This window comes from Panulirus ornatus, chromosome 12, assembly GCF_036320965.1.
Source record: "Panulirus ornatus isolate Po-2019 chromosome 12, ASM3632096v1, whole genome shotgun sequence".
Classification (NCBI taxonomy): Eukaryota; Metazoa; Arthropoda; class Malacostraca; order Decapoda; family Palinuridae; genus Panulirus; species Panulirus ornatus.
This window is the reverse complement of record NC_092235.1, coordinates 50931658-50958936: the sequence shown is the minus strand read 5'-3', so window position 1 is coordinate 50958936 and position 27279 is coordinate 50931658. Positions and strand designations below refer to the sequence as shown.

General features: G+C 40.7%; 2 protein-coding genes across 3 annotated transcripts in view; one reads left to right on the top strand and one right to left on the bottom strand.

Annotated features, from left to right (window-relative positions):
- Nucleotides 1-6654: 6654 nt before the first annotated feature.
- On the bottom strand, nucleotides 6655-11345 carry LOC139752053 (uncharacterized). Of its 2 annotated transcripts, XM_071667884.1 has the most exons (2): nucleotides 11207-11345; nucleotides 6655-9623 (listed from the first exon to the last, which is right to left on the bottom strand). In XM_071667884.1, exon 2 carries the CDS (start codon nucleotides 9546-9548, stop codon nucleotides 7668-7670), a length of 1881 nt encoding a protein of 626 aa, XP_071523985.1. In that variant the 5' UTR covers nucleotides 9549-9623; nucleotides 11207-11345; the 3' UTR covers nucleotides 6655-7667. The 2 variants fall into 2 exon arrangements, with proteins under 2 accessions (XP_071523985.1, XP_071523986.1); XM_071667885.1 differs by lacking the exon at nucleotides 11207-11345 and having other exon boundaries at nucleotides 6655-9698.
- Nucleotides 11346-12240: 895 nt separating this feature from the next.
- The window catches only part of LOC139752051 (uncharacterized), a 233328-nt gene continuing 218289 nt past the window's right edge, over nucleotides 12241-27279 (top strand). The window contains exons 1-2 of the mRNA XM_071667873.1: nucleotides 12241-12275; nucleotides 25835-25964. Of these exons, the coding sequence (XP_071523974.1) occupies nucleotides 25945-25964 (20 nt within the window). The 5' untranslated portion in view covers nucleotides 12241-12275; nucleotides 25835-25944. The remainder of the gene's footprint in view (nucleotides 12276-25834; nucleotides 25965-27279) is intronic.

Below are 27279 nucleotides of genomic sequence, written 5' to 3'. Positions count from 1 at the left end.
GTAAAGTGTGTGAAAGAAGAAAGTTAAGAGTAAATGTGAATAAGAGCAAGGTTATTAGGTACAGTAGGGTTGAGGGTCAAGTCAATTGGGAGGTAAGTTTGAATGGAGAAAAACTGGAGGAAGTAAAGTGTTTTAGATATCTGGGAGTGGATCTGGCAGCGGATGGAACCATGGAAGCGGAAGTGGATCATAGGGTGGGGGAGGGGGCGAAAATCCTGGGAGCCTTGAAGAATGTGTGGAAGTCGAGAACATTATCTCGGAAAGCAAAAATGGGTATGTTTGAAGGAATAGTGGTTCCAACAATGTTGTATGGTTGCGAGGCGTGGGCTATGGATAGAGTTGTGCGCAGGAGGATGGATGTGCTGGAAATGAGATGTTTGAGGACAATGTGTGGTGTGAGGTGGTTTGATCGAGTGAGTAACGTAAGGGTAAGAGAGATGTGTGGAAATAAAAAGAGCGTGGTTGAGAGAGCAGAAGAGGGTGTCTTGAAATGGTTTGGGCACATGGAGAGAATGAGTAAGGAAAGATTGACCAAGAGGATATATGTGTCGGAGGTGGAGGGAACGAGGAGAAGTGGGAGACCAAATTGGAGGTGGAAAGATGGAGTGAAAAAGATTTTGTGTGATCAGGGCCTGAACATGCAGGAGGGTGAAAGGAGGGCAAGGAATAGAGTGAATTGGATTGATGTGGTATACCGGGGTTGACGTGCTGTCAGTGGATTGAATCAGGGCATGTGAAGCGTCTGGGGTAAACCATGGAAAGCTGTGTAGGTATGTATATTTGCGTGTGTGGACGTATGTATATACATGTGTATGGGGGTGGGTTGGGCCATTTCTTTCGTCTGTTTCCTTGCGCTACCTCGCAAACGCGGGAGAGAGCGACAAAGCAAAAAAAAATTATATATATATATATATATATATATATATATATATATATATATATCATACTTAACTGCTGTTTCCCACGTCAGCAAGGTAGCGTGCGGAAACAAGACAAAAAATGGCTCAACCACCCACATACAGAATTGTAAACATAAACTCCCATATACATACATATACATATAATCACATGTACATATTTAATCTTGCTGCCTTTATCCATTCCTGTCACCACCCCACCACACATATAATTTCCTCCTCCAGTGCGGTAGTGCCAGGAAAAGACAAAAAGGCGACATTCATTCACACTCAGTCTCTAGCTGTCGTGTAATGCACCGAAACCACAGCTTTCTTTCCATATCCAGGCCCTACAGACCTTTCCATGGTTTACCTTAGATGCTTCACATACCCTGGTTCAGTTCAGTGACGCTACGTTGACTCCGGTATACCACATCATTCCAATTCACTCTATTCCTTGCATGCCGTTTTTCACCCTCCTGTATGCTCAGGCCATAATCAATTAAAATCTTTTTCACTTGCTTCTCTCCGTTCCCTCCACCTCTGACATATATCCTCATTGTCAATCTTTCCTCACTCATCATCTCTATGTGTCCAAACAATTTCAACACACCCTCTTCTGCTCCCTCAACCACACTCTATTTATCACCAAACACCTCTCTTACCCTTTCATTACTTACTTGAAACCACCTCACACCACATATTGTCCTCAAACATTTCACTTCCAACAAATCCACCCTCGTCCGCACAACCCTATCTATAGCCCATGCCTCGCAACCATATAACATTGTTGGAACCACTATTCCTTCACACATACCCATTTTTGCTCTCCTAGATAACATTCTTGCCTTCCACACATTCTTCAACACTCCCAGAACCTTCACCTCCTCCCCCACCCTGTGACTCACTTCTGCTTCCATAGTTCTATCCATTGCTAAGTCCACTCCCAAATATCTAAAACACTTCACTTCCCTCAGTTTTTCTCCATTCAAACTTACCTCCCAATTAACTTGCCCCTCGTCCCTAATGAATCTAATAACCTTGCTCTTATTCACATTTACTCTCAACTTTCTTTTTTCTCACACTTTACCAGACTCAGTCACCAACTTCTGCAGTTTGCAGTTTCTCACCCGAATCAGCCACCAGCACCGTATCATCAGCTAACAACAACTGACACACTTCCCAAGCCCTCTCATTCACAACATACTGCATATTTGCCCCTCTCTCCAAAGCTTTTGCATTCACCTCCCTAACCACCCCATCCATGAACAAATTAAACAACCATGCAGACGTCACGCACCCTTGCCACAAGCCGACATTCACTGGGAACCAATCACTTTCCTCTCTTCCTACTCATACTTATGCCTTACATCCTTGGAAAAAACCTCTCGCTGCTTCTAGCAACTTACCTCCCACACCATATACTGTTAAAACCTTCCAATAGCCATCTCTATCAACTATGCCTTCTCCAGATCCATAAATGCTACATATAAATCCAACTTTTCCTAAGTATTTCTCAGTTTTTCTAAGTATTTCTCTTATACATTCTTCAAAGCAAACACCTGATCCATCCATCCTCTGCCACTTCTGAAACTGCACTGCTCTTCCCCAATCTAATGCTTTGTGTGCCTTTACCCTCTCAATCAATACGCTCCCATATAATTTCCCAGGAATACTCAGCATATTTATGCCTCTGTAATTTGAACACTCACCTTTATCCCCTTTGCCTTTGTACAATGGCACTATGCATGCATTTCGCCAATCCTTAGGCACTTCACCAGGATCTATACATATACATTGAATATCCTTATCAACCAATCAACAACACAAGTCACCCCCTTTTTTAATAAATTCTGCTGCAATACCATCCAAACCCAACGCCTTGCAGGCTTTCATCTTCTGCAAAGCTTTCACTACCTCCTCTCTATACCAAACCATTCTCCTTGGCCCTCTCGCTTCACACCACCCAAACCAAAACACCCTATATCTGACACTCCTTCATCAAACACATTCAACAAACCATCAAAATACTCACTTCATCTACTTCTTACTTCATCACTACTTGATATAACCTCCCCACTTGCCCCTTCATTGATGTTCCCATTTGTTCTCTTGTCTTATGCACATCATTTACCTCCTTCCAAAACATCTTTTTATTCTCCCTAACATTTAACGGTATTCTCACCCCAACTCTCATTTGCCCTCTTTTTCACACCTTCCACCTTTCTCTAGACCTTCTGCCACTTTTTTATACACACCTCCCTGTCATTTGCACTACTTCCCTACAAAATCCATCCAAATACCTCTCTCTTCTCTTTCACTAACAGTCTTACTTCTTCATCCCACCACTCACTATCCTTTCTAATCTGCCCACCTCCCACCTTTCTCATGCCACGTGCATCTTTTGCGCAAGACATCACTGCTTCCATAAATACATCCCATTCCTCCCCCGCACCCCTTACATCATTTGCTCTCACCTTTTGCCACTTTACACTCAATCTCTCCTGGTACTTCCTCACACAAGTCTCCTTTCCAAGCTCACTTACTCTCGCCATTCTCTTCTCCCCGACATTCCCTCTTCTTTTCTGGAAACCTGTACAAATCTTCACCTTTGCCCCCAAAAGATAGTGATCAAGCATCCCTCCAACTGCCCCTCTCAGCACATTAACATCCAAAAGTCTCTCTTTTACATGCCTATCAATTAACACATTATCCAATAACGCCCTCTGACCATCTCTCCTACTCACATATTTTTTTTTTTTTTTTTTTTTTTTTTTTTTTTTTGTCGCTGTCTCCCGCGTTTGCGAGGTAGCGCAAGGAAACAGACGAAAGAAATGGCCCAACCCCCCCCCCATACACATGTACATACACACGTCCACACACGCAAATATACATACCTACACAGCTTTCCATGGTTTACCCCAGACGCTTCACATGCCTTGATTCAATCCACTGACAGCACGTCAACCCCTGTACACCACATCGCTCCAATTCACTCTACTCCTTGCCCTCCTTTCACCCTCCTGCATGTTCAGGCCCCGATCACACAAAATCTTTTTCACTCCATCTTTCCACCTCCAATTTGGTCTCCCTCTTCTCCTTGTTCCCTCCACCTCCGACACATATATCCTCTTGGTCAATCTTTCCTCACTCATTCTCTCCATGTGCCCAAACCATTTCAAAACACCCTCTTCTGCTCTCTCAACCACGCTCTTTTTATTTCCACACATCTCTCTTACCCTTATGTTACTTACTCGATCAAACCACCTCACACCACACATTGTCCTCAAACATCTCATTTCCAGCACATCCATCCTCCTGCGCACAACTCTATCCATAGCCCACGCCTCGCAACCATACAACATTGTTGGAACCACTATTCCTTCAAACATACCCATTTTTGCTTTCCGAGATAATGTTCTCGACTTCCACACATTTTTCAAGGCTCCCAAAATTTTCGCCCCCTCCCCCACCCTATGATCCACTTCCGCTTCCATGGTTCCATCCGCTGACAGATCCACTCCCAGATATCTAAAACACTTCACTTCCTCCAGTTTTTCTCCATTCAAACTCACCTCCCAATTGACTTGACCCTCAACCCTACTGTACCTAATAACCTTGCTCTTATTCACATTTACTCTTAACTTTCTTCTTCCACACACTTTACCAAACTCAGTCACCAGCTTCTGCAGTTTCTCACATGAATCAGCCACCAGCGCTGTATCATCAGCGAACAACAACTGACTCACTTCCCAAGCTCTCTCATCCCCAACAGACTTCATACTTGCCCCTCTTTCCAGGACTCTTGCATTTACCTCCCTAACAACCCCATCCATAAACAAATTAAACAACCATGGAGACATCACACACCCCTGCCGCAAACCTACATTCACTGAGAACCAATCACTTTCCTCTCTTCCTACACGTACACATGCCTTACATCCTCGATAAAAACTTTTCACTGCTTCTAACAACTTGCCTCCCACACCATATATTCTTAATACCTTCCACAGAGCATCTCTATCAACTCTATCATATGCCTTCTCCAGATCCATAAATGCTACATACAAATCCATTTGCTTTTCTAAGTATTTCTCACATACATTCTTCAAAGCAAACACCTGATCCACACATCCTCTACCACTTCTGAAACCGCACTGCTCTTCCCCAATCTGATGCTCTGTACATGCCTTCACCCTCTCAATCAATACCCTCCCATATAATTTACCAGGAATACTCAACAAACTTATACCTCTGTAATTTGAGCACTCACTCTTATCCCCTTTGCCTTTGTACAATGGCACTATGCACGCATTCCGCCAATCCTCAGGCACCTCACCATGAGTCATACATACATTAAATAACCTTACCAACCAGTCAACAATACAGTCACCCCCTTTTTTAATAAATTCCACTGCAATACCATCCAAACCTGCTGCCTTGCCGGCTTTCATCTTCCGCAAAGCTTTTACTACCTCTTCTCTATTTACCAAATCATTTTCCCTAACCCTCTCACTTTGCACACCACCTCGACCAAAACACCCTATATCTGCCACTCTGTCATCAGACACATTCAACAAACTTTCAAAATACTCATTCCATCTCCTTCTCACATCACCACTACTTGTTATCACCTCCCCATTTACGCCCTTCACTGAAGTTCCCATTTGCTCCCTTGTCTTACGCACCCTATTTACCTCCTTCCAGAACATCTTTTTATTCTCCCTAAAATTTACTGATAGTCTCTCACCCCAACTCTCATTTGCCCTTTTTTTCACCTCTTGCACCTTTCTCTTGACCTCCTGTCTCTTTCTTTTATACTTCTCCCACTCAATTGCATTTTTTCCCTGCAAAAATCGTCCAAATGCCTCTCTCTTCTCTTTCACTAATACTCTTACTTCTTCATCCCACCACTCACTACCCTTTCTAAACAGCCCACCTCCCACTCTTCTCATGCCACAAGCATCTTTTGCGCAATCCATCACTGATTTCCTAAATACATCCCATTCCTCCCCCACTCCCCTTACTTCCATTGTTCTCACCTTTTTCCATTCTGTACACAGTCTCTCCTGGTACTTCCCCACACAGGTCTCCTTCCCAAGCTCACTTACTCTCACCACCTTCTTCACCCCAACATTCACTCCTCTTTTCTGAAAACCCATACTAATCTTCACCTTAGCCTCCACAAGATAATGATCAGACATCCCTCCAGTTGCACCTCTCAGCACATTAACATCCAAAAGTCTCTCTTTCGCACGCCTGTCAATTAACACGTAATCCAATAACGCTCTCTGGCCATCTCTCCTACTTACATAAGTATACTTATGTATATCTCGCTTGTACATTTCCTTTTCCATAGCCAGAGGTTGAACCATTATGTGACATTCATTTTTTTCATTCATTTCAAGCTAAAAGTTTGTTTTCTAAATTGTTTCTTACATTTTTCATATGTATATATATGTATGTGTGTGTGTGTGTGTGTATGTGCGTATGTGTGTGTATGTGTGTGTGTGTGTATATGTATATATATATGTATATTATCCCTGGGGATAGGGGTGAAAGAATACTTCCCACGTATTCCTCGCGTGTCGTAGAAAGCGACTAGAGGGGACGGGAGCGGGGGGCCGGAAATCCTCCCCTCCTTGTATTAACTTTCTAAAATGGGAAACTCACATATGTATATCACTTTTTAAAGCAGGTATTCCCAACCACCAGTCCTCTTTCAGCACAGAAATCCAAAAGCTCTTCACCATTTCCATTTACAACAATGAACACCCCATGTGCACCACTTATACCCTCAACTGCCACATTACTCACCTTTGCATTCAAATCACCCATCACCATAGCCCAGTCTCGTGCATCAAAGCTGCTAAGACACTCACTCAGCTCCTCCGAAAACACTTGCCTCTCATGATCTTTCTTCTCATGACCAGGTGTATATGCACCAATAATCACCCATCTCTCTCCATCCCCTTTCAGTTTTACCCACATCAGTCTAGAATTTACTTTCTTACACTCTATGACATACTCCCACAACTGCTTCAATAGTGCTACTCCTTCCTTTGCTCTTGTCCTCTCACCAACCCCTGACTTTACTCCCAAGACATTCCCAAACCACTCTTCCCCTTTACCCTTGAGCTTTATTTCCCTCAGAGCCAATACATCCAGATTACTTTCCTCAAACATACAACCTATCTCTCTTTTTTCTCATCTTGGTTACATCCACACACATTCAGACACCCCAATCTGAGCCTTTGAAGACGATGAGCACTCCCTGCATGACTCCTTCTGTTTCCCCTTTTAAATATTTAAATACAAGGAGGAGGGCTTCCAGCTGTCTGCTCCCACCCCCTTTAGTTGCCTTTATACCATGTGAAGTAGGGGGTAGTGATGCTGTTTCCTGTGGGGTAGGTTAGCACCAGGAATGAATGAAAGCAAGCAAGTATGAATATGTACGTGTATACATGTATATGTCTGAGTATGTATATGTATGTATGTTGATATGTATATGTATGTATATGTGTATGTATGGGTGTTTATGAATATATATGTGGATGGGTCATTCTTCATCTGTTTCCTGATGCTACCTCACTGATGCGGGAAATAGTGATCTAGTGTAATAAAAAAATAAATGAATATATATATGGTATACAGATCACAACACATATAATGAGATAATGCTACATACATTATTCACAATATAATCTTGTAACAGGAAACAAAACAGAAAGATATGAAGTTAAAATTAAAATATGTAAGACTACCTCTTTGTCACTGCTCATTAGGAAAGTTCTCCAGAAGCTTCATTATCATATCACAATTGTCACTGACTTGGTCAGCTTCACAAGTTGACAGTTTTGCCACAGCCTTCATAAGTATCTGAAGAATCCCTACTGCATGATGGATGTGATCTGGATGACCCAGTCGTACCTCTGAAATTAATTTATCAAAGAGGTCTTGAGGATTTACAGAATCACATGGTGAGGATATCTCCTGTATTTTCTTTGTGTGATACAATAACTCTAAAGCATTCTGAACAACCTGTCTCTTACAGATTTGTATTTTCTGCTTGCCATTTACAATTTTGGCCATTGCATCTGTCTTTTTTGATACAGCCACATCAAAAAGTTCCTTAATATCATCATTTACAGTTACTTCTAATTCACTGTACTCCATGATCCTTTCCTGTTCTTTGATGTGTTGTGATAAAGAATGCAAACATCCTTGCTCACCACATACATCCCCTCTACCTGGGGGAAGGCATGAACTTTGAAGGAGCAACCTGCCACAGCAAGTTCCAGTTATAATTCCAACTGTAATACCCACCACACCTCCAACCATGATGCCAGGAACACTTCCAGTGGCAACAAGTTCTGATGATGCAACAGTTCCACCTAAAGCCCTAATCACCCAGCCTCCAACAGCTGTAGCAATCCCTGTAGGAGCAGCAGCTTTGGCTGCTGCAGCAGCACTACTAATTGTAGCTTGAGCAGCAGCAGCTCCAGCAGCAGATCCACCTAAGACACCAGCTATCCCTCCAATAAAACCAGCATTACCATCTTCTTTCTCTGCAGGGCATGGAAATATACAGGTCTGATTACATTCAGGGCAATTGTGGGCATGAAAGCCCTCCTCTATTCTCAATCGATTCTTTTTCTTCACATTTCTCTCTTGCCTCCATCCTTTATTTTTTGCTTCTTGTAATTCATATTTAATTACCATTTTCTTATTCATTTCCATGGCTGTAAGTAACTTACCTACATTTTCAACTTGTGTCTTTAATCTTTTCATACACTTTTCTAAGAGTTTCTTCTCACGTAGAAGTTTTACACTCACCGGTACAGCATTAAGTAATGCTGAAAAAAGGCTTTCATATTGTTCAATCATAGCTTCCCACCTATAAGATAACATATCTTGATCTCTTTTACGGACATTAAGGCTGAGCTTATGAGGAGCAAAAAGGACCCCATTATCAAATTCATACATATTATTAAATTCAACCCCAGCATTTCTTACAATCTGATCAACCATGGGTTTCTCAACTGCAAATGTAGCAAAAAGCTGTGTTATCTCTGGCACATTATTTCCTAATACTAACATAATTTCCCTCAATATATCTTTCTGGAAGATGAAATCCCTGTTTGTATTGGCCTTGGCAACTAACCCAATGCAATTAAGATCATCTATTCCATAGTCTGAAGTAAGAAACATTTCTAATTGTACCATTACATTTTTCTGTTGCTGCACTCCTCTAGTATCTGCCAATCCTGGAGTATCAATGACAATTAAATTGAATTCAGGCATCATTCCCTCTTGATGGTACAATATGTAGACTGTAATAAAATCTGTCTGACTCTCTGTTGCCTTCCTATGACTACTAACCCTTTGGTCTTTTACTTGCAAACGGAAATCATCATAAAACTTTACACCAAACATGACATTTACCATAGCATTAACTATGGTTGTTTTCCCAGCACCTGTTTCTCCAAGGAGTAGGATACACTTTGTTGGTCTGTTGCCTGGAGTTCCAACAGAAAGTACTTGTATCTTGTTGTCTTCATCCCTAATATCTACTTTTGTCTGTAAGTTATACCGTTTTAAGCCTTCTTCTTCATCATCAAAAGTAAAATTTTCTTTGATAAAATTGTTCATTGGGGTACCTTCTAAAATGTCTGCTGGAACACGAACAATTGGGGTACCTTCTAAAATGTCTGCTGGAACACGAGTCTGAAAAAAGAGGAAAGTAAACTACTTAACTGAGAAGTATAGTAATTCATATAACATACGATGCGAAATTTGGAATTATATTCCTCCCTATTTTATCTGTGGGTCACAACGCTGTAAACAATTAATTCAAATCTGTTCAACATTTATCATTAATTTTTTCAAACAAGGATTTCTTCAAATCTTTGTGAGGTAGCATGAGGAACAGAAAAACAATGGCCTCATTTGCATACTTGTAGTGGCTTCTATCCAGTGACAAGCTCATATATACCATTTATTCTGAAATAAAATTGACGGAATAAATTAAAGTTTCAGTGTAACCTCAAACCAAAGGTGTCTGTGACTTGCATTTGTTGGAAGAAGAAAAACGAAGAGAATCAGCCAAGAGTTAAAGCTGACCCCTGATTGGTATGCATGTTGGTCCATCTCATGATATTCCCAGAGCTCCTGGCTTGCCCATACCAGTGTAAGCGATTCCTGAGCATGCAGGTAAAATGAGGTAGTGTGCCTCCAACAAGACATCTTTAGTGCAACGAAGAGCAAGCATACCAAAGATGAAGTTATAAAGAATATGATGACAGCCTGGATCAAAGATCAGAATAGACACAACATGCCTGTACTTAATGCAATATAGTTTTACTTTAAAATAATTCTAAACTGTATTTCTTGCATAAATACGTCGAAAAATAATGCATCTGCATTGTACTGAATATTTTTTGGCATTTCGTCATTTTGTGAGAATGTAAGGATGAAAAGTCTCTCCTTTAACCCAATGAATTGTGGTAAAATGGAATTCCATATCCAACAAATTTGCTAAACACTTTTCCAAACAGCATCTCTGACATCTGACATGGACTTGGTGCATAATCATTCTCTAGCATTCAAATATGATGCACTGCAACCAGACCCAACATCCACAGCCAAACCCCACAGACTGTTCCAGTTTACCTGGAGTGCTTCATATGCCCTGGTTCAGCTCATTCATAGCAAATCATCCACAATGTACCTATCACATTAATTCATTACATTCCATGTATGCTTTTCACCCACCTGAAAGTTTGGGGCCCAAAACCTTTCAGACTCCATCGTTCCACCTCCTTGGTCTCCCAAAGATCCTAGTTGTCTGCCTGCACTTGTCATAAGACTATATCATATCAGCACATCCTGATCAACTCTCAATCATACTGAAATCATTATCACACCTCTGTCTACCCTGTCATTCATTACAAAATCAGACTTTCTCACACCTCATACTGTCCCCTAGTATTTCATTTCTGACACATCCATCCTCTTCTATATTCAAGGCCCACGACTCGCATCGATACAAAGTTGTGAATGTTATACCTTTACACATACCCGTCTTTGCCCCCCACAACACGAATACAATAACTGAAGACAGCATACACAAGCTTAAAAAGTTAAAAGGTTGTAGAAAAGGGGTCCCAGTAAAGTTACACCCTCCGTCCATTAAATAACAAGTACCTGTGGCACTTCACTAATCTTCAACAGAATGGCAGTCAAAATAAAGGACACATTAAAAATCATGCTACATGCAGAATTTCAAGACTCACGTCATAACAAATCACCTTATATTATCTGTCGACCAATGTTAAAATCTTAATCTTTGGTTCCTTATCACCGTTATGGGAACAACAACCACATCTAGCGGTTCGCCCGTCAGAATAGCCAGCGCTTCTTCACGGCAGCGCAAACATATTGTTGCCATTTGTTGGACGTACAATATTTGTAGCGAACAAAACATTAATACAAAATACGTACGCTAAATCTTCAAAAAACCTACTGCCTTAAAATTGACATCTTACCGTAAATACTAGTAATTCGAAAGTAGTTATATTTTCTACATGTAAACTAACGCTAGTATAGAATCAGATATGGAAATTAGTCAACTGAAGTTTACTGTGATTATGTATACCCAGGAGTTACATAAATTACAGTGATAAAGTAGCTACAGCTACTGACAGAAAATTTTCCGCAATCTAAGCGTCACATGCACGAGCCTAAAGCTTAAAGTCGATGTAAGTTTACTGTACACCCACTTAGAGGAGCATTAAGAAGGGTGAATCTCATAAGCTAGGTCAAATTGACATCTCCACAGCAACTTTTTGAGAAGACTATCAAAATATTCTTTGTGTGTGTGTGTGTGTGTGTGTTGGGAGATTTTTTTTAAGAGCGATTTACAGAAAACATTTGCTCCCTTCCACCAGTCTTTTTCTATGTTCGACAAGGGTAAGAAACCTAATCTAAGAAAATGTTCGGAGGCGAACTTTCAGGAAATCCAAGAAAATAAACCATGGATCTCAAGACCTTTTACCCGTTATCATATTTCTGCGCTAGTTTCTGGTAGTCAGATCAGTTTGTACTCTCGTAAAAAAAGAATAGAGGTTGAATCTTAAGGTGATCCGAAATTGGTAACTTCCATAGATACTGGAAGATATAAGTCTACCCAGAGATACGCTAAAACCATACACAGTGAAACTATGAATATTTTTTTTTCAATCTGTAAAAGGAATCCGTAATTCGGATTTCAGTATTGTATGAGCTCTGAGTCTGACGTCATTCTTTGTTTACAAACATTTCACTCTACAATTATTTGTGTTGACATCCTACTCAGCGATACAAACAGTTTAGGGCTATGTAAGTTAAAGGAGTAATTGTTTCTATCTGTTGAGTGACTCTACATCTGGAGAAACGGATGGCGTAACGAGTCACTTTGTCCAATATTAGCTATTGCATCTGGGAACACTTTGGCCGATCAGTAGAAACGATTTTCCTGATTGCTAAACCAACCTTCTCAACACTATAGAAGCACTTTCATGACAATATCCCGGTGTCGGTACGTGCATTTCTGATGCTGGTCAACAGCTCATCGAATAGGTCTGTCCTACTGGAATAAACCCATCGTGTATATCATTGCATTGCCAGAGTTCTTGTAACTGTTTTATTAGATTTAGAGTAGAAGTGTTTGTATTTTGAATGTTTTAACAACAGAATTTCAGTGTTGTAGGATTTTAATCCTGACTAAGAAATTTTGTCCTGTTTATCTATGTCACGTTTTAACTTTTTTTTTGTAAGGTACTAATAGTATTGTTAGTCATTATGATTTTTCGCCTTTCTTTTTCTTTGTTATTTATTTCACGTTGCTGCTGCTGCTTGTACGAGTGGGAAAGAGGTGTAGCGAGAATGCTGTAGTGCTGCTTAGGCAGAGGAATGCCGTTGCCTGGTCTAATGGTGTTCGTGCTGATGAAAAGAAAAGAAAAAAAAACTTTGCCGAGGTCCCATAGTTGTGCTGTGGGAGATGCTTCCTGTGCTTCTGGAGGGAGGATGTTCTGACGAGGTATTGTGGTTGTGCTGAGTTCCCATGATACTACAACTGCTGGAGGAACGAGATCATAAAGCTGTTTTAAGGCGTAGGTGTGAAAACTTGGTATCAATTTGACCATTAGATTGGTTGGTTATTTGGCCTGATAGATTTAATAGCCCGCAACCTATGTGCTGTTATATGCTCGTGTACAATGACTTAACTATCAGCAACTGCTGAAATATATCTAAATGAAATTTCATTAAACGGCTGGAGTAGAATAGTCATTTCTATGTATAAAAGTTGTTTTAACAGCATAATACAAAATACATCATGCAGGATTATGCATAATTAATTTAATGTGTTAATATGAGTCGCATCATGTTGATCAGCTGTCTCTTTGGGTGAAAAAAAATGATTCTGGTCGGAATCCAATAGGTTTTTGTTGTTGAAGTTTGTGTATTTGCCATTGTCTATGAGTTTCTTCCTGTATAAATTGTATTTAAGACATCGAGTGAATATGGAATTTATGTTTTATTGCACTTTGTGCTATGTAGGGAAAAGTTTTAGGTTATGTTCTTAGGAAGGCAGGTGAGCACTACCTCCTCTTTCCTTTTGGAACGGTTGGTCGGCCAGTCGCCAATTTCAGGTTAAAAGATATTAATGTAAGCCCACATTGGTCCATTGGCGTTGCTATGAATTATATTTTGACCTTTTCCACTTAGAAACATAAGACCGCAGTCTCCTAGGTGCTTCGTGTTATGGTAGTTTAGTGGGCATGCTTATAAGGATTTATTGGAGTGGTATATGAGAAAGGGCATGGAAACAGGTTAAGCAACAACAGTGCTTTATTAGATAGGATGTACAAAGTTAGGGAACCGTTGGCTATCTTGTATAAAATAATGGAGGTGCATGATTAGAGGGGTAGAGGAGAGGTCAGTTGTGACAGGTTGATAATTACGAGGGAGGCTTGGCAGGCGTCCTGTGATGCTGGTGATGGTAGGCGTCAGATAAAGCAATAACACGTGCGAGGCTGCCGAGTCATCGTGGAGCTCGTGTCGGAGGTGGGTGTGGCCCGTAACGCGACTGCTGAACTGAGATAGGGTTGCAGGGAATTCCTGAAGAGGCGCTAGGGATGCAGGAGTGCCGTGGACGTGGCCGTACGTCCCTTGTTACAGCTGCTGCTCGTGACGGGCGTAAGCGATGATTCCTGCAGAAGTACTTAGATGGGGCGCCATAATGAAACCCTGCAGGAAGTTGAAGAAGCGTCAGGAGTCACGTTGGGACATTACTGACGGAGACGTCCTGATGCGGCTTGAGTCTGGAGTCACATCGCCAAAACTTCAGGTGCCAGAGTGGTACACTTGAGTAGTGGTGAGCCAGCTGCCTGAGTGGATTGCTGCGGTGATACCCGGGTATTCAAGAAGAGGTGAGGTCAGGTCTGTGAGGGGTAGCTTTTCCCAAAGGAATTAGAGACGTTGAAGCCGAATGGTGGACTTGAGGTAAAGTCCAGAAGAGTGGCGCTTCATATGGAAAAAGTCAGGTCACCTATAATTACAGAGGCAGCTTTTCTTTTGCCACTGCCGACATCGAGTGTAAGTGTCAGGGATTAATGCTGCGGTGCAGATGTGTAGGATGGGCCACCAAACACATTCTTCTAAGGTTTAGGTTTGATGTCACGAGCTGTCCCCTTCTAATGCCAACGTTATTAAGGTGACCTTTGGTCGCCACAGAGACTGAGCAAGTTTGCCTGTGCATTGCTTATAAACGTTACAATGCCCAGTTACCCAGATCAAATGAGGAATTTCTTATATGCAGTTTATCAAAAGTGAAGCCTTGCATCTTGTTTTTATCTTTTGAACCTGAATTTATACCTTTATGGGCTGTTATTTTGTGGCTTAAATTTTAAGGCCCGTTGCCCTTGTTACCTACGAGGTGTGAGTTGACTCCTTGTGATGCTTGAAGTGACTAGGATGTTAATTAAGGTTGCAGCTGACAGCGCTATGAAGAGAAGAGGTTCACGCCATATGGAGTGCGAATTGTGACTAGCCTGCATTCTAAGCAACCATCCTCTAGAAGCAACGTTGGGGGCAACGCTACAAATGCATGATTAGGAAATGCACCATTATAAATAAAGCATTTGTATATAATCTATATATTTTCAGTGATTATTGGTGCATATGCACCTGGGCATGAGAAGAAAGATCATGAGAGGCAAGTGTTTTGGGAGCAGCTGAATGAGTGTGTTAGTGGTTTTGATGCACGAGACCGGGTTATAGTGATGGGTGATTTGAATGCAAAGGTGAGTAATGTGGCAGTTGAGGGAATAATTGGTATACATGGGGTGTTCAGTGTTGTAAATGGAAATGGTGAAGAGCTTGTAGATTTATGTGCTGAAAAAGGACTGATGATTGGGAATACCTGGTTTAAAAAGCGAGATATACATAAGTATACTTATGTAAGTAGGACAGATGGCCAGAGAGCGTTATTTGATTACGTGTTAATTGACAGGCGCGCGAAAGACTTTTGGATGTTAATGTGCTGAGAGGTGCAACTGGAGGGATGTCTGATCATTATGTTGTGGAGACTAAGGTGAAGATTTGTATGGGTTTTCAGAAAAGAAGAGTGAATGTTGGGGTGAAGAGGGTGGTGAGAGTAAGTGAGCTTGGGAAGGAGACTTGTGTGAGGAAGTACCAGGATAGACTGAGTACAGAATGGAAAAAGGTGAGAACAATGGAAGTAAGGGGAGTGGGGGAGGAATGGGATGTATTTAGGGAATCAGTGATGGATTGCGCAAAAGATGCTTGTGGCATGAGAAGAGTGGGAGGTGGGTTGATTAGAAAGGGTAGTGAGTGGTGGGATGAAGAAGTAAGAGTATTAGTGAAAGAGAAGAGAGAGGCATTTGGACGATTTTTGCAGGGAAAAAATGAAATTGAGTGGGAGATGTATAAAAGAAAGAGACAGGAGGTCAAGAGAAAGGTGCAAGAGGTGAAAAAAAGGGCAAATGAGACTTGGGGTGAGAGAGTATCATTAAATTTTAGGGAGAATAAAAAGATGTTCTGGAAGGAGGTAAATAAAGTGCGTAAGACAAGGGAGCAAATGGGAACTTCAGTGAAGGGCGCAAATGGGGAGGTGATAACAAGTAGTGGTGATGTGAGAAGGAGATGGAGTGAGTATTTTGAAGGTTTGTTGAATGTGTTTGATGATAGAGTGGCAGATATAGGGTGTTTTGGTCGAGGTGGTGTGCAAAGGGAGAGGGTTAGGGAAAATGATTTGGTAAACAGAGAAGAGGTAGTAAATGCTTTGCGGAAGATGAAAGCCGGCAAGGCAGCAGGTTTGGATGGTATTGCATTGGAATTTATTAAAAAAGGGAGTGACTGTATTGTTGACTGGTTGGTAAGGTTATTTAATGTATGTATGACTCATGGTGAGGTGCCTGAGGATTGGCGGAATGCGTGCATAGTGCCATTGTACAAAGGCAAAGGGGATAAGAGTGAGTGCTCAAATTACAGAGGTATAAGTTTGTTGAGTATTCCTGGTAAATTATATGGGAGGATATTGATTGAGAGGGTGAAGGCATGTACAGAGCATCAGATTGGGGAAGAGCAGTGTGGTTTCAGAAGTGGTAGAGGATGTGTGGATCAAGTGTTTGCTTTGAAGAATGTATGTGAGAAATACTTAGAAAAGCAAATGGATTTGTATGTAGCATTTATGGATCTGGAGAAGGCATATGATAGAGTTGATAGAGATGCTCTGTGGAAGGTATTAAGAATATATGGTGTGGGAGGAAAGTTGTTAGAAGCAGTGAAAAGTTTTTATCGAGGATGTAAGGCATGTGTACGTGTAGGAAGAGAGGAAAGTGATTGGTTCTCAGTGAATGTAGGTTTGCAGCAGGGGTGTGTGATGTCTCCATGGTTGTTTAATTTGTTTATGGATGGGGTTGTTAGGGAGGTGAATGCAAGAGTTTTGGAAAGAGGGGCAAGTATGAAGTCTATTGTGGATGAGAGAGCTTGGGAAGTGAGTCAGTTGTTGTTCGCTGATGATACAGCGCTGGTGGCTGATTCATGTGAGAAACTGCAGAAGCTGGTGACTGAGTTTGGTAAAGTGTGTGAAAGAAGAAAGTTAAGAGTAAATGTGAATAAGAGCAAGGTTATTAGGTACAGTAGGGTTGAGGGTCAAGTCAATTGGGAGGTGAGTTTGAATGGAGAAAAACTGGAGGAAGTGAAGTGTTTTAGATATCTGGGAGTGGATCTGGCAGCGGATGGAACCATGGAAGCGGAAGTGGATCATAGGGTGGGGGAGGGGGCGAAAATTCTGGGGGCCTTGAAGAATGTGTGGAAGTCGAGAACATTATCTCGGAAAGCAAAAATGGGTATGTTTGAAGGAATAGTGGTTCCAACAATGTTGTATGGTTGCGAGGCGTGGGCTATGGATAGAGTTGTGCGCAGGAGGATGGGTGTGCTGGAAATGAGATGTTTGAGGACAATGTGTGGTGTGAGGTGGTTTGATCGAGTAAGTAACGTAAGGGTAAGAGAGATGTGTGGAAATAAAAAGAGCGTGGTTGAGAGAGCAGAAGAGGGTGTTTTGAAATGGTTCGGGCACATGGAGAGAATGAGTGAGGAAAGATTGACCAAGAGAATATATGTGTCGGAGGTGGAGGAACGAGGAGAAGAGGGAGACCAAATTGGAGGTGGAAAGATGGAGTGAAAAAGATTTTGTGTGATCGAGGCCTGAATATGCAGGAGGGTGAAAGGAGGGCAAGGAATAGAGTGAATTGGAGCGATGTGGTATACCGGGGTTGACGTGCTGTCATTGGATTGAATCAAGGCATGTGAAGCGTCTGGGGTAAACCATGGAAAGCTGTGTAGGTATGTATATTTGCGTGTGTGGACGTATGTATATACATGTGTATGGGGGTGGGTTGGGCCATTTCTTTCGTCTGTTTCCTTGCGCTACCTCGCAAACGCGGGAGACAGCGACAAAGCAAAAAAAAAAAAAGAAAAAAAATTTTCAGTGAAGCTAAGTTGATGCTTATTGTATATCATATTTATACTACTTTGACTACTGATCCTGATAAATGATTAGAATAAGGAAATAGTTTTTTAAACGCGTGTTTCACTCAAGAAAAGCATTCAAATTCAAACACTATTCGTGATTCTGATTAGTACTGCATCCTCCAAGGTTCCTATATTCGTGATTCTGATTAGTACTGCATCCTTCAAGGATCCCATATTCGTGATTCTGATTAGTACTGCATCATTTAAGGTTCCCACCCGCAGTTGAATATTGGTGAGCAAACACAAGGGTCTACTGTCACCACGTAGGAGCAATTGCCACATTTGCACTGAGAAATCACGATCTCTGCGACACTCGGTGGAATTGAGGCGTTTGGCATTTGTATTCTGGACGTACCTTCTGAGGGCGTTCGTCTTAATCTCGTGTCTGTGTTGGCATAAGAGAAGGAAGGCTGTAAGATTTGTAACTGTGCATTATTGGCAACCATGATCGTGAGCGTCAGCATCAGACACAGCTGCTTAAATGATGCTTGGAAAGTCATGTCCTCTTAACACAGTTTCCTTTCACAAACGCCTGTACGGGATCAAGGTAATCACATATTAACTACTTTTAAGGACAAAACATCAGTAACACTATTGCATAAATGTAACACTGTTGCATAAACGTCACATAAACAATAAATTTCAGTGACTGTCGAACACAATCTCACTTTTGTAAGGAACGGAGGCGCCAGACGCACTGCTTGCTTAGGAGCTCTTACCAGGCAGTCGTCGGTACGGACATGACAGTTAAGGTTTACTTTTTATCATTTTTCCTGAAACTCCGACTGTTGTAGCCTAATCTTAAAAACTTGCTTGGATTATATACATAAACGAGATTGAAAATATCCTTGAAATCTACCGAGTTGTTCTTTCCAATATAGAAAATTAATTAACGATGCGGGAGATGGCAGTAAAGTTGAGTCAATATGCCTGAGGCGCTCCGTGCATTTTTGGTCAAGGATAATGTTTATACATGGATGATCTTTACTGTGATATTCATTGCATACTGCCGGAAAGCGACTTGCAACCTCATTAACACACGCAATGCTTCTTCGATACATTATATGGTAGAACCATTGGACCCACCTTAAAAGAAGTGAAAAAAAAAAAAAAATACAGTACATTGACAGTCCCTATCAGTGAAGATAAGCCGTTTTAGAACTAACAACGTGAAAACAGAAATTAAAAACGTTTAGTCCGTTACTTAGTCGCTGTCTCTCTCGTTAGCGAGGTAGCACAAGGAAACAGACGAATGAATGGCCCAACTCACACGCTCATATACATACCTATACATTTCAACGTATACATATACATACACAGACACATACATATATACACATGTACATATTCATACTTGCTGCCTTCATCCATTCTTGTCGCCACCCCGCCACACATGAAATGGCACCCCCTCCTCGTGCGCGCGAGGTAGTATTAGGAAAAGACAACAAAGGCGACATTCGTTCACACTCAGTCTCTAGCTGTCATGTGTAATGCACCGAAACCATAGCTCCCCTTCCACATCCAGGCCCCACAAAACTTTCCATGGTTTACCCAGACACTTCAAATGCCCTGGTTCAACCCATTGACAGCAAGTCTACACCGGTATACCACACCGTTCCAATTCACTCTATTTCTTACACGCCTTTCATCCTCTTGTATGTTCAGGCCCCGATCGCTCAAAATCTTTTTCACTCCTTCCTTCCACCTCCAATTTGGTCTCCCACTTCTCGTTCCCACCACCTCTGACACATATATCCTCTTTGTCAATCTTTCCTCACTCATTCTCTCCATGTGACCAAACCATTTCAATACACCCTCTTCTGCTTTTTCAACCACCCTCTTTTTATTACCTCACATCTTTTTTACCGTTTCATTACTTACTTGATCAAACCACCTCACACCATGTATTGTCCTCTAACATTTCATTTCCAACTCATCCACCCTCTTCCGCATAACCCTATATATAGCCCATGCCTCACAACCATACAACATTGTTGGAACCACTATTCCTTCAAACATACCCATTTTTGCTCTCTGAGTTAACGTTCTCGCCTTCCACACATTCTTTAAGGCTCCCAGAACCTTCGCATTCTCCCCCACCCTATATACTCACTTCCGCTTCCATTGGTTCATCCGCCACTAAATCCACTCCCAGATATCTAAAACACTTCACTTCCTCCAGTTTTTCTCTATTCAAACTTACCTTCCAATTAACTTTTCTCTCAAACCTACTGAACCTAATTACCTTGCTCTTATTCACATTTACTCTCAGCTTTCTTCTTTCACACACTTCACCAAACTCAGTCACCAACTTCTGCAGTTTCTCACCCGAATCAGCCACCAGTGCTGTACATCAGCAAACAACAACTGACCCACTTCCCAAGCCCTCTCATCCACAACTGACTACATACTTGCCGCTCCCTCCAAAACTCTTGCATTCACCTCCCTAACAACCCCCATCCATAAACAAATTAAACATCCATGGAGACATCACGCACCCCTGCCGCAAACCGACATTCACTGGGAACAATCACTTTCCTCTCTTCCTCCTCGTACACATGCCTTACATGCTTGATAAAAACCTTTCACTGCTTCTAGCAACTTACCTCCCACACCATATACACTTTACCTCCCACAAAGCATCTCTATCACCTCTATCATATGCCTTCTCCAGATCCATAAATGCCACATACAAATCCATCTGTTTTTCTATTTCTCACATACATTCTTCAAAGCAAAGAGCTGATCCACACATTCTCTACCACTTCTGATGTATTTAGGGAAGTAGTGATGGCTTGCGAAAAAGATGCTTGTGGCATGAGAAAGGTGGGAGGTGGGCAGATTAGAAAGGATTGTGAGTGGTAGGATGAAGAAGTAAGATTGTTAATGAAAGAGAAGAGAGAGGCGTTTGGACGATTTTTTGCAAGGAAGTAATGCGAATGACTGGGAGATGTATAAAAGAATGAGGCAGGACGTCAAGAGAAAGGTGAAAGAGGTGAAAAAGAGGTAAATGAGAGATGGGATGAGAGAGTATCACTAAATTTTATGGAGAATGAAAAGATGTTTTGGAAGAGGTAAATAAATGCATAAGACAAGACAACAAATGGGAGCATCGGTGAAAGGGGCTAATGGGGATGTAATAACAAGTAAAGGTGAAGTGAGCAGATGAAGTGAGTATTTTGAAGGTTTGTTGAATGTGTTTGAAGATAAAGTGGCAGATATAGGGTGTTTTGGTTGGGGTGGTGCGAGGTGAAAGGGTCAGGGAGAGTGGTTTGGTAAAGGGAAAAGAGGTAGCGAAAGCTTTGCAGAAGATGAAAGCTGACAAGGCGGCGGTTTTGGATGGTATTGCAGTGGAATTTATTAAAAAAGTGGGTGACTGTGTTGTTGACTGGTTGGTGAGGATATTCAATATATGTATGATTCATGGTGAAGTGCCTGATGATTGGTGGAGTGCATGCATAGTGAGTGCCATTGTACAAAGGCAAAAAGGATAAAGGTGAGTGTTCAAATTACAGAGGTATAAGTTTGTTGAGTATTCCTGGGAAATTATATGGGAGAGTATTGATTGAGAGGGTAAAGGCATGTACGGAGCATCAGATTGGGAAAGCGCAGTGTGATTTCAGAAGTGGTAGAGGATGTGTGGATCAGGTGTTTGCTTTGAAGAATGTATGTGAGAAATACTTAGAAACACACACACACACACACACACACACACACACATATATATATATATATATATATATATATATATATATATATATATATATATATATATATATATATATATATATATATATATATATATATTATCCCTGAGGATAGGGGATAAAGAATACTTCCCACGTATTCTTTGCGTGTCGTAGAAGGCGACTAAAGGGGAGGGAGCGGGGGTCTAGAAATCCTCCCTTCCCATTTTTAATTTTCCAAAAGAAGGAACAGAGGAGGGGGCCAAGTGAGGATATTCTCTCTAAGGCTCAGTCCTTTGTTCTTAAAGCTACCTCGCTAATGCGGGAAATGCAAATATGTATGAATATATATATATATGTATATATATATATATATATATATATATATATATATATATATATATATATATATATATATATATATATTATTTATTTATATTTATTTTGCTTTGTCGCTGTCTCCCACGTTTGCGAGGTAGCGCAAGGAAACAGACGAAAGAATGGCCCAACCCACCCCCATACACAATGTATATACATACACGTCCACACACGCAAATATAAATACCTATACATCTCAATGTACACATATATATACACACACAGACACATACATATATGCCCATGCACACAATTCACACTGTCTGCCTTTATTCAATTCCCATCGCCACCTCAACACATGGAATACAATCCCCCTCCCCCCTCATGCGTGCGAGGTAGCACTAGGAAAAGACAACAAAGGCCACATTCGTTCACACTCAGTCTCTAGCTGTCATGCAATAATGCCCGAAACCACAGCTCCCTTTCCACATCCAGGCCCCACACAACTTTCCATGGTTTACCCCAGACGCTTCACATGCCCTGATTCAATCCACTGACAGCACGTCAACCCCTGTATACCACATCGATCCAATTCTCTCTATTCCTTGCCCTCCTTTCACCCTCCTGCATGTTCAGGCCCCGATCACACAAAATCTTTTTCACTCCATCTTTCCACCTCCAATTTGGTCTCCCACTTCTCCTCGTTCCCTCCACCTCCGACACATATATCCTCTTGGTCAATCTTTCCTCACTCATTCTCTCCATGTGCCCAAACCATTTCAAAACACCCTCTTCTGCTCTCTCAACTACGCTCTTTTTATTTCCACACATCTCTCTTACCCTTACATTACTTACTCGATCAAACCACCTCACACCACACATTGTCCTCAAACATCTCATTTCCAGCACATCCACCCTCCTGCGTACAACTCTATCCATAGCCCACGCCTCGCAACCATACAACATTGTTGGAACCACTATTCCTTCAAACATACCCATTTTTGCTTTCCGAGATAATGTTCTCGACTTCCAAACATTCTTCAAGGCTCCCAGAATTTTCGCCCCCTCCCCCACCCTATGATTCACTTCCGCTTCCATGGTTTCATCCGCTGCCAGATCCACTCCCAGATATCTAAAACACTTTACTTCCTCCAGTTTTTCTCCATTCAAACTTACCTCCCAATTGACTTGACCCTCAACCCTACTGTACCTAATAACCTTGCTCTTATTCACATTTACTCTTAACTTTCTTCTTTCACACACTTTACCAAACTCAGTCACCAGCTTCTGCAGTTTCTTACATGAATCAGCCACCAGCGCTGTATCATCAGCGAACAACAACTGACTCACTTCCCAAGCTCTCTCATTCACAACAGACTGCATACTTGCCCCTCTTTCCAAAACTCTTGCATTCACGTCCCTAACAACCCCATCCATAAACAAATTAAACAACCATGGAGACATCACACACCCCTGCCGCAAACCTACATTCACTGAGAACCAATCACTTTCCTCTCTTCCCACACGTACACATGCCTTACATCCTCGATAAAAACTTTTCACTGCTTCTAACAACTTGCCTCCCACACCATATATTCTTAAAACCTTCCACAGAGCATCTCTATCAACTCTATCATATGCCTTCTCCAGATCCATAAATGCTACATACAAATCCATTTGTTTTTGTAAGTATTTCTCACATACATTCTTCAAAGCAAACACCTGATCCACACATCCTCTACCACTTCTGAAACCACACTGCTCTTCCCCAATCTGATGCTCTGTTCATGCCTTCACCCTCTCAATCAATACCCTCCCATATAATTTACCAGGAATACTCAACAAACTTATACCTATGTAATTTGATTTGAGCATATATATATATATATATATATATATATATATATATATATATATATATATATATATATATATATATATATATATATATATATATATATATATATATATACAGACAGACAGACAGACAGACAGACAGACAGATACACACACACACACACACACACACACACACACACACACACACACACACACACACACACACACACACAAATATAGTGCATATGAACGCGCATTATATATATAACTCTAGATAATGTTTTAGAGCTGGTGCCCCACCAGTGAAGGTCTCTCTCCCCGTATTGTACAGATATGTATTCAAACACACACACACACACACACACACACACACACACACACACACACACACACACACACACACACACACACGCACACACACACACACACACACACAAACACACATACACACACACACACACACACACACACACACACACACACACACACACACAGAATGAGTACTCTTGGATAACATTAATGCTTAGAATGTTTATGAAATAGCACCTGACATTGTCTGGGTTTATTCAAAATTTGCACAGTTACATAGCCACTCAATTCTCAGCAAATATGGTTAATCCGAATGAAGCATATTTCTTAAGAGAAAGTTTACAAACTATTCACTGTGCTGACATAGAATACTGCATCTCCATTATTGAATACTGCATCTTCATTATCAAATACTGCATCTTCCTTATGAAATACTGTACCTTCATTATAATATACTGCATCTTCCTTATTAAATAGTGTACCTTCGATTATAAATATACTGCATCTCTCTTAGGAAATACGGGACCTTCATTATAATATCTGCATCTCTTATGTAATACTGTACCTTCATTATAAGATACTGCAGCTTCCTTATGAAATCTGTACCTTCATTAATATACTGCATCTTCCTTATGAAATACTGTACCTTCATTATAATATACTGCATCTTCCTTATGAAATACTGTACCTTCATTATAATATACTGCATCTTCCTTATGAAATACTGTACCTTCATGATAATATACTGCATCTTCCTTATGAAATAGTGTACCTTCATTATGATATACTGCATCTTCATTATGAAATACTGTGCCTTCATTATAATATACTGCATCTTCCTTATGAAATAGTGTATCTTCATGGTAAAATACTGCATCTTCCTTATGAAATACTGTACCTTCATGATAAAATACTGCATCTTCCTTATGAAATACTGTACCTTCATGATAAAATACTGCATCTTCATTATGAAATAGTGTACCTTCATTATAATATACTGCATCTTCATTATGAAATAGTGTACCTTCATTATAATATACTGCATCTTCCTTATGAAATAGTGTACCTTCATTATGATATACTGCATCTTCATTATGAAATACTGTGCCTTCATTATAATATACTGCATCTTCCTTATGAAATAGTGTACCTTCATGATAAAATACTGCATCTTCCTTATGAAATACTGTACCTTCATGATAAAATACTGCATCTTCCTTATGAAATACTGTACCTTCATGATAAAATACTGCATCTTCATTATGAAATACTGTACCTTCATGATAAAATACTGCATCTTCCTTATGAAATACTGTACCTTCATGATAAAATACTGCACCTTCATTATGAAATAGTGTACCTTCATTATAATATACTGCATCTTCATTATGAAATACTGTACCTTCATTATAATATACTGCATCTTCCTTATGAAATACTGTACCTTCATGATAAAATACTGAATCTTCCTTATGAAATAGTGTACCTTCATTATGATATACTGCATCTTCTTCATGAAATACTGTACCTTCATTATAATATACTGCATCTTCATTATTAAATACTGTACCTTCATTATATAATACTGTATCTTCATTATAGAATACTGCATATTCATTATAGAATACTGCATCTTCATGTTAAGATACTGCATCTTGATTGATAAATACTGCATCTTCATTACAGAATACTGCGTCATCCCGGAGCCGCTCCTAAAAAAGTCGAGGGTGGAAGTTGCTGTCCTTCAGGACTGGTTTAGTGTTGTGACTCATGGGTGGAGAGCATGTTCTTCACGTATGTCATGGAGGACATCAAGGTATGATCGAGTGACACACCCTAGGTTAAAGGGCTGGTGGACATCTCTGTAGCAAGCGGAGGGTGTATTTTGTTCACCATGCTTGTATATTCTAACTAACGGATACAACAGAAAGCACGTCACCCAAGACTGAGCAGGTAATACCTTCTTTCAGACCCAATGGAAGGTAGGATGGTAGATTTGATTATGCCTTGGGAAAAAGAGCGGCGTACCGTAAAAAACGGGGAAGTAGACCCAATTTAGTCCAATACAATGTATGTTCATATGCATTATATATATATATATATATATATATATATATATATATATATATATATATATATATATATATATATATATATATATATATATATATATATAATGTTATTATCATTATACTTAATCAATGTGTCCCGCGTCAGCGAGATAGCGCCAGATAACAGACGAAGAATGGCCCATCCACACACACACACACACACACACACACACACACACACATATATGTGTGGTGTATATATATATATATATATATATATATATATATATATATATATATATATATATATATATATATATATATATATATGTATGTATATATATATATACACCACACATTGTCCTCAAACATCTCATTTCCAGCACATCCACCCTCCAGCGCACAACACTATCCATAGCCCACGCCTCGCAACCATACAACATTGTTGGAACCACTATTCCTTCAAACATACCCATTTTTGCTTTCCGAGATAATGTTCTCGGTTTCCACACATTCTTCAAGGCTCCCAGGATTTTCGCCTCCTCCCCCACCCTATGATTCACTTCCGCTTCCATGGTTTCATCCGCTGCCAGATCCGCTCCCAGATATCTAAAACACTTTACTTCCTGCCGCAAACCTACATTCACTGAGAACCAATCACTTTCCTCTCTTCCTACACGTACACATGCCTTACATCCTCGATAAAAACTTTTCACTGCTTCTAACAACTTGCCTCCCACACCATATATTATTAGTACCTTCCACAGAGCATCTCTATCAACTCTATCATATGCCTTCTCCAGATCCATAAATGCTACATACAAATCCATTGGTTTTTCTAAGTATTTCTCACATACATTCTTCAAAGCAAACACCTGATCCACACATCCTCTACCACTTCCGAAACCACACTGCTCTTCCCCAATCTGATGCTCTGTACATGCCTTCACCCTCTCAATCATTACCCTCCCATATGATTTACCAGGAATACTCAACAGCCTTATACCTCTGTAATTTAAGCACTCACTCTTATCCCCTTTGCCTTTGTACAGTGGCACTATGCACGCATTCCGCCAATCC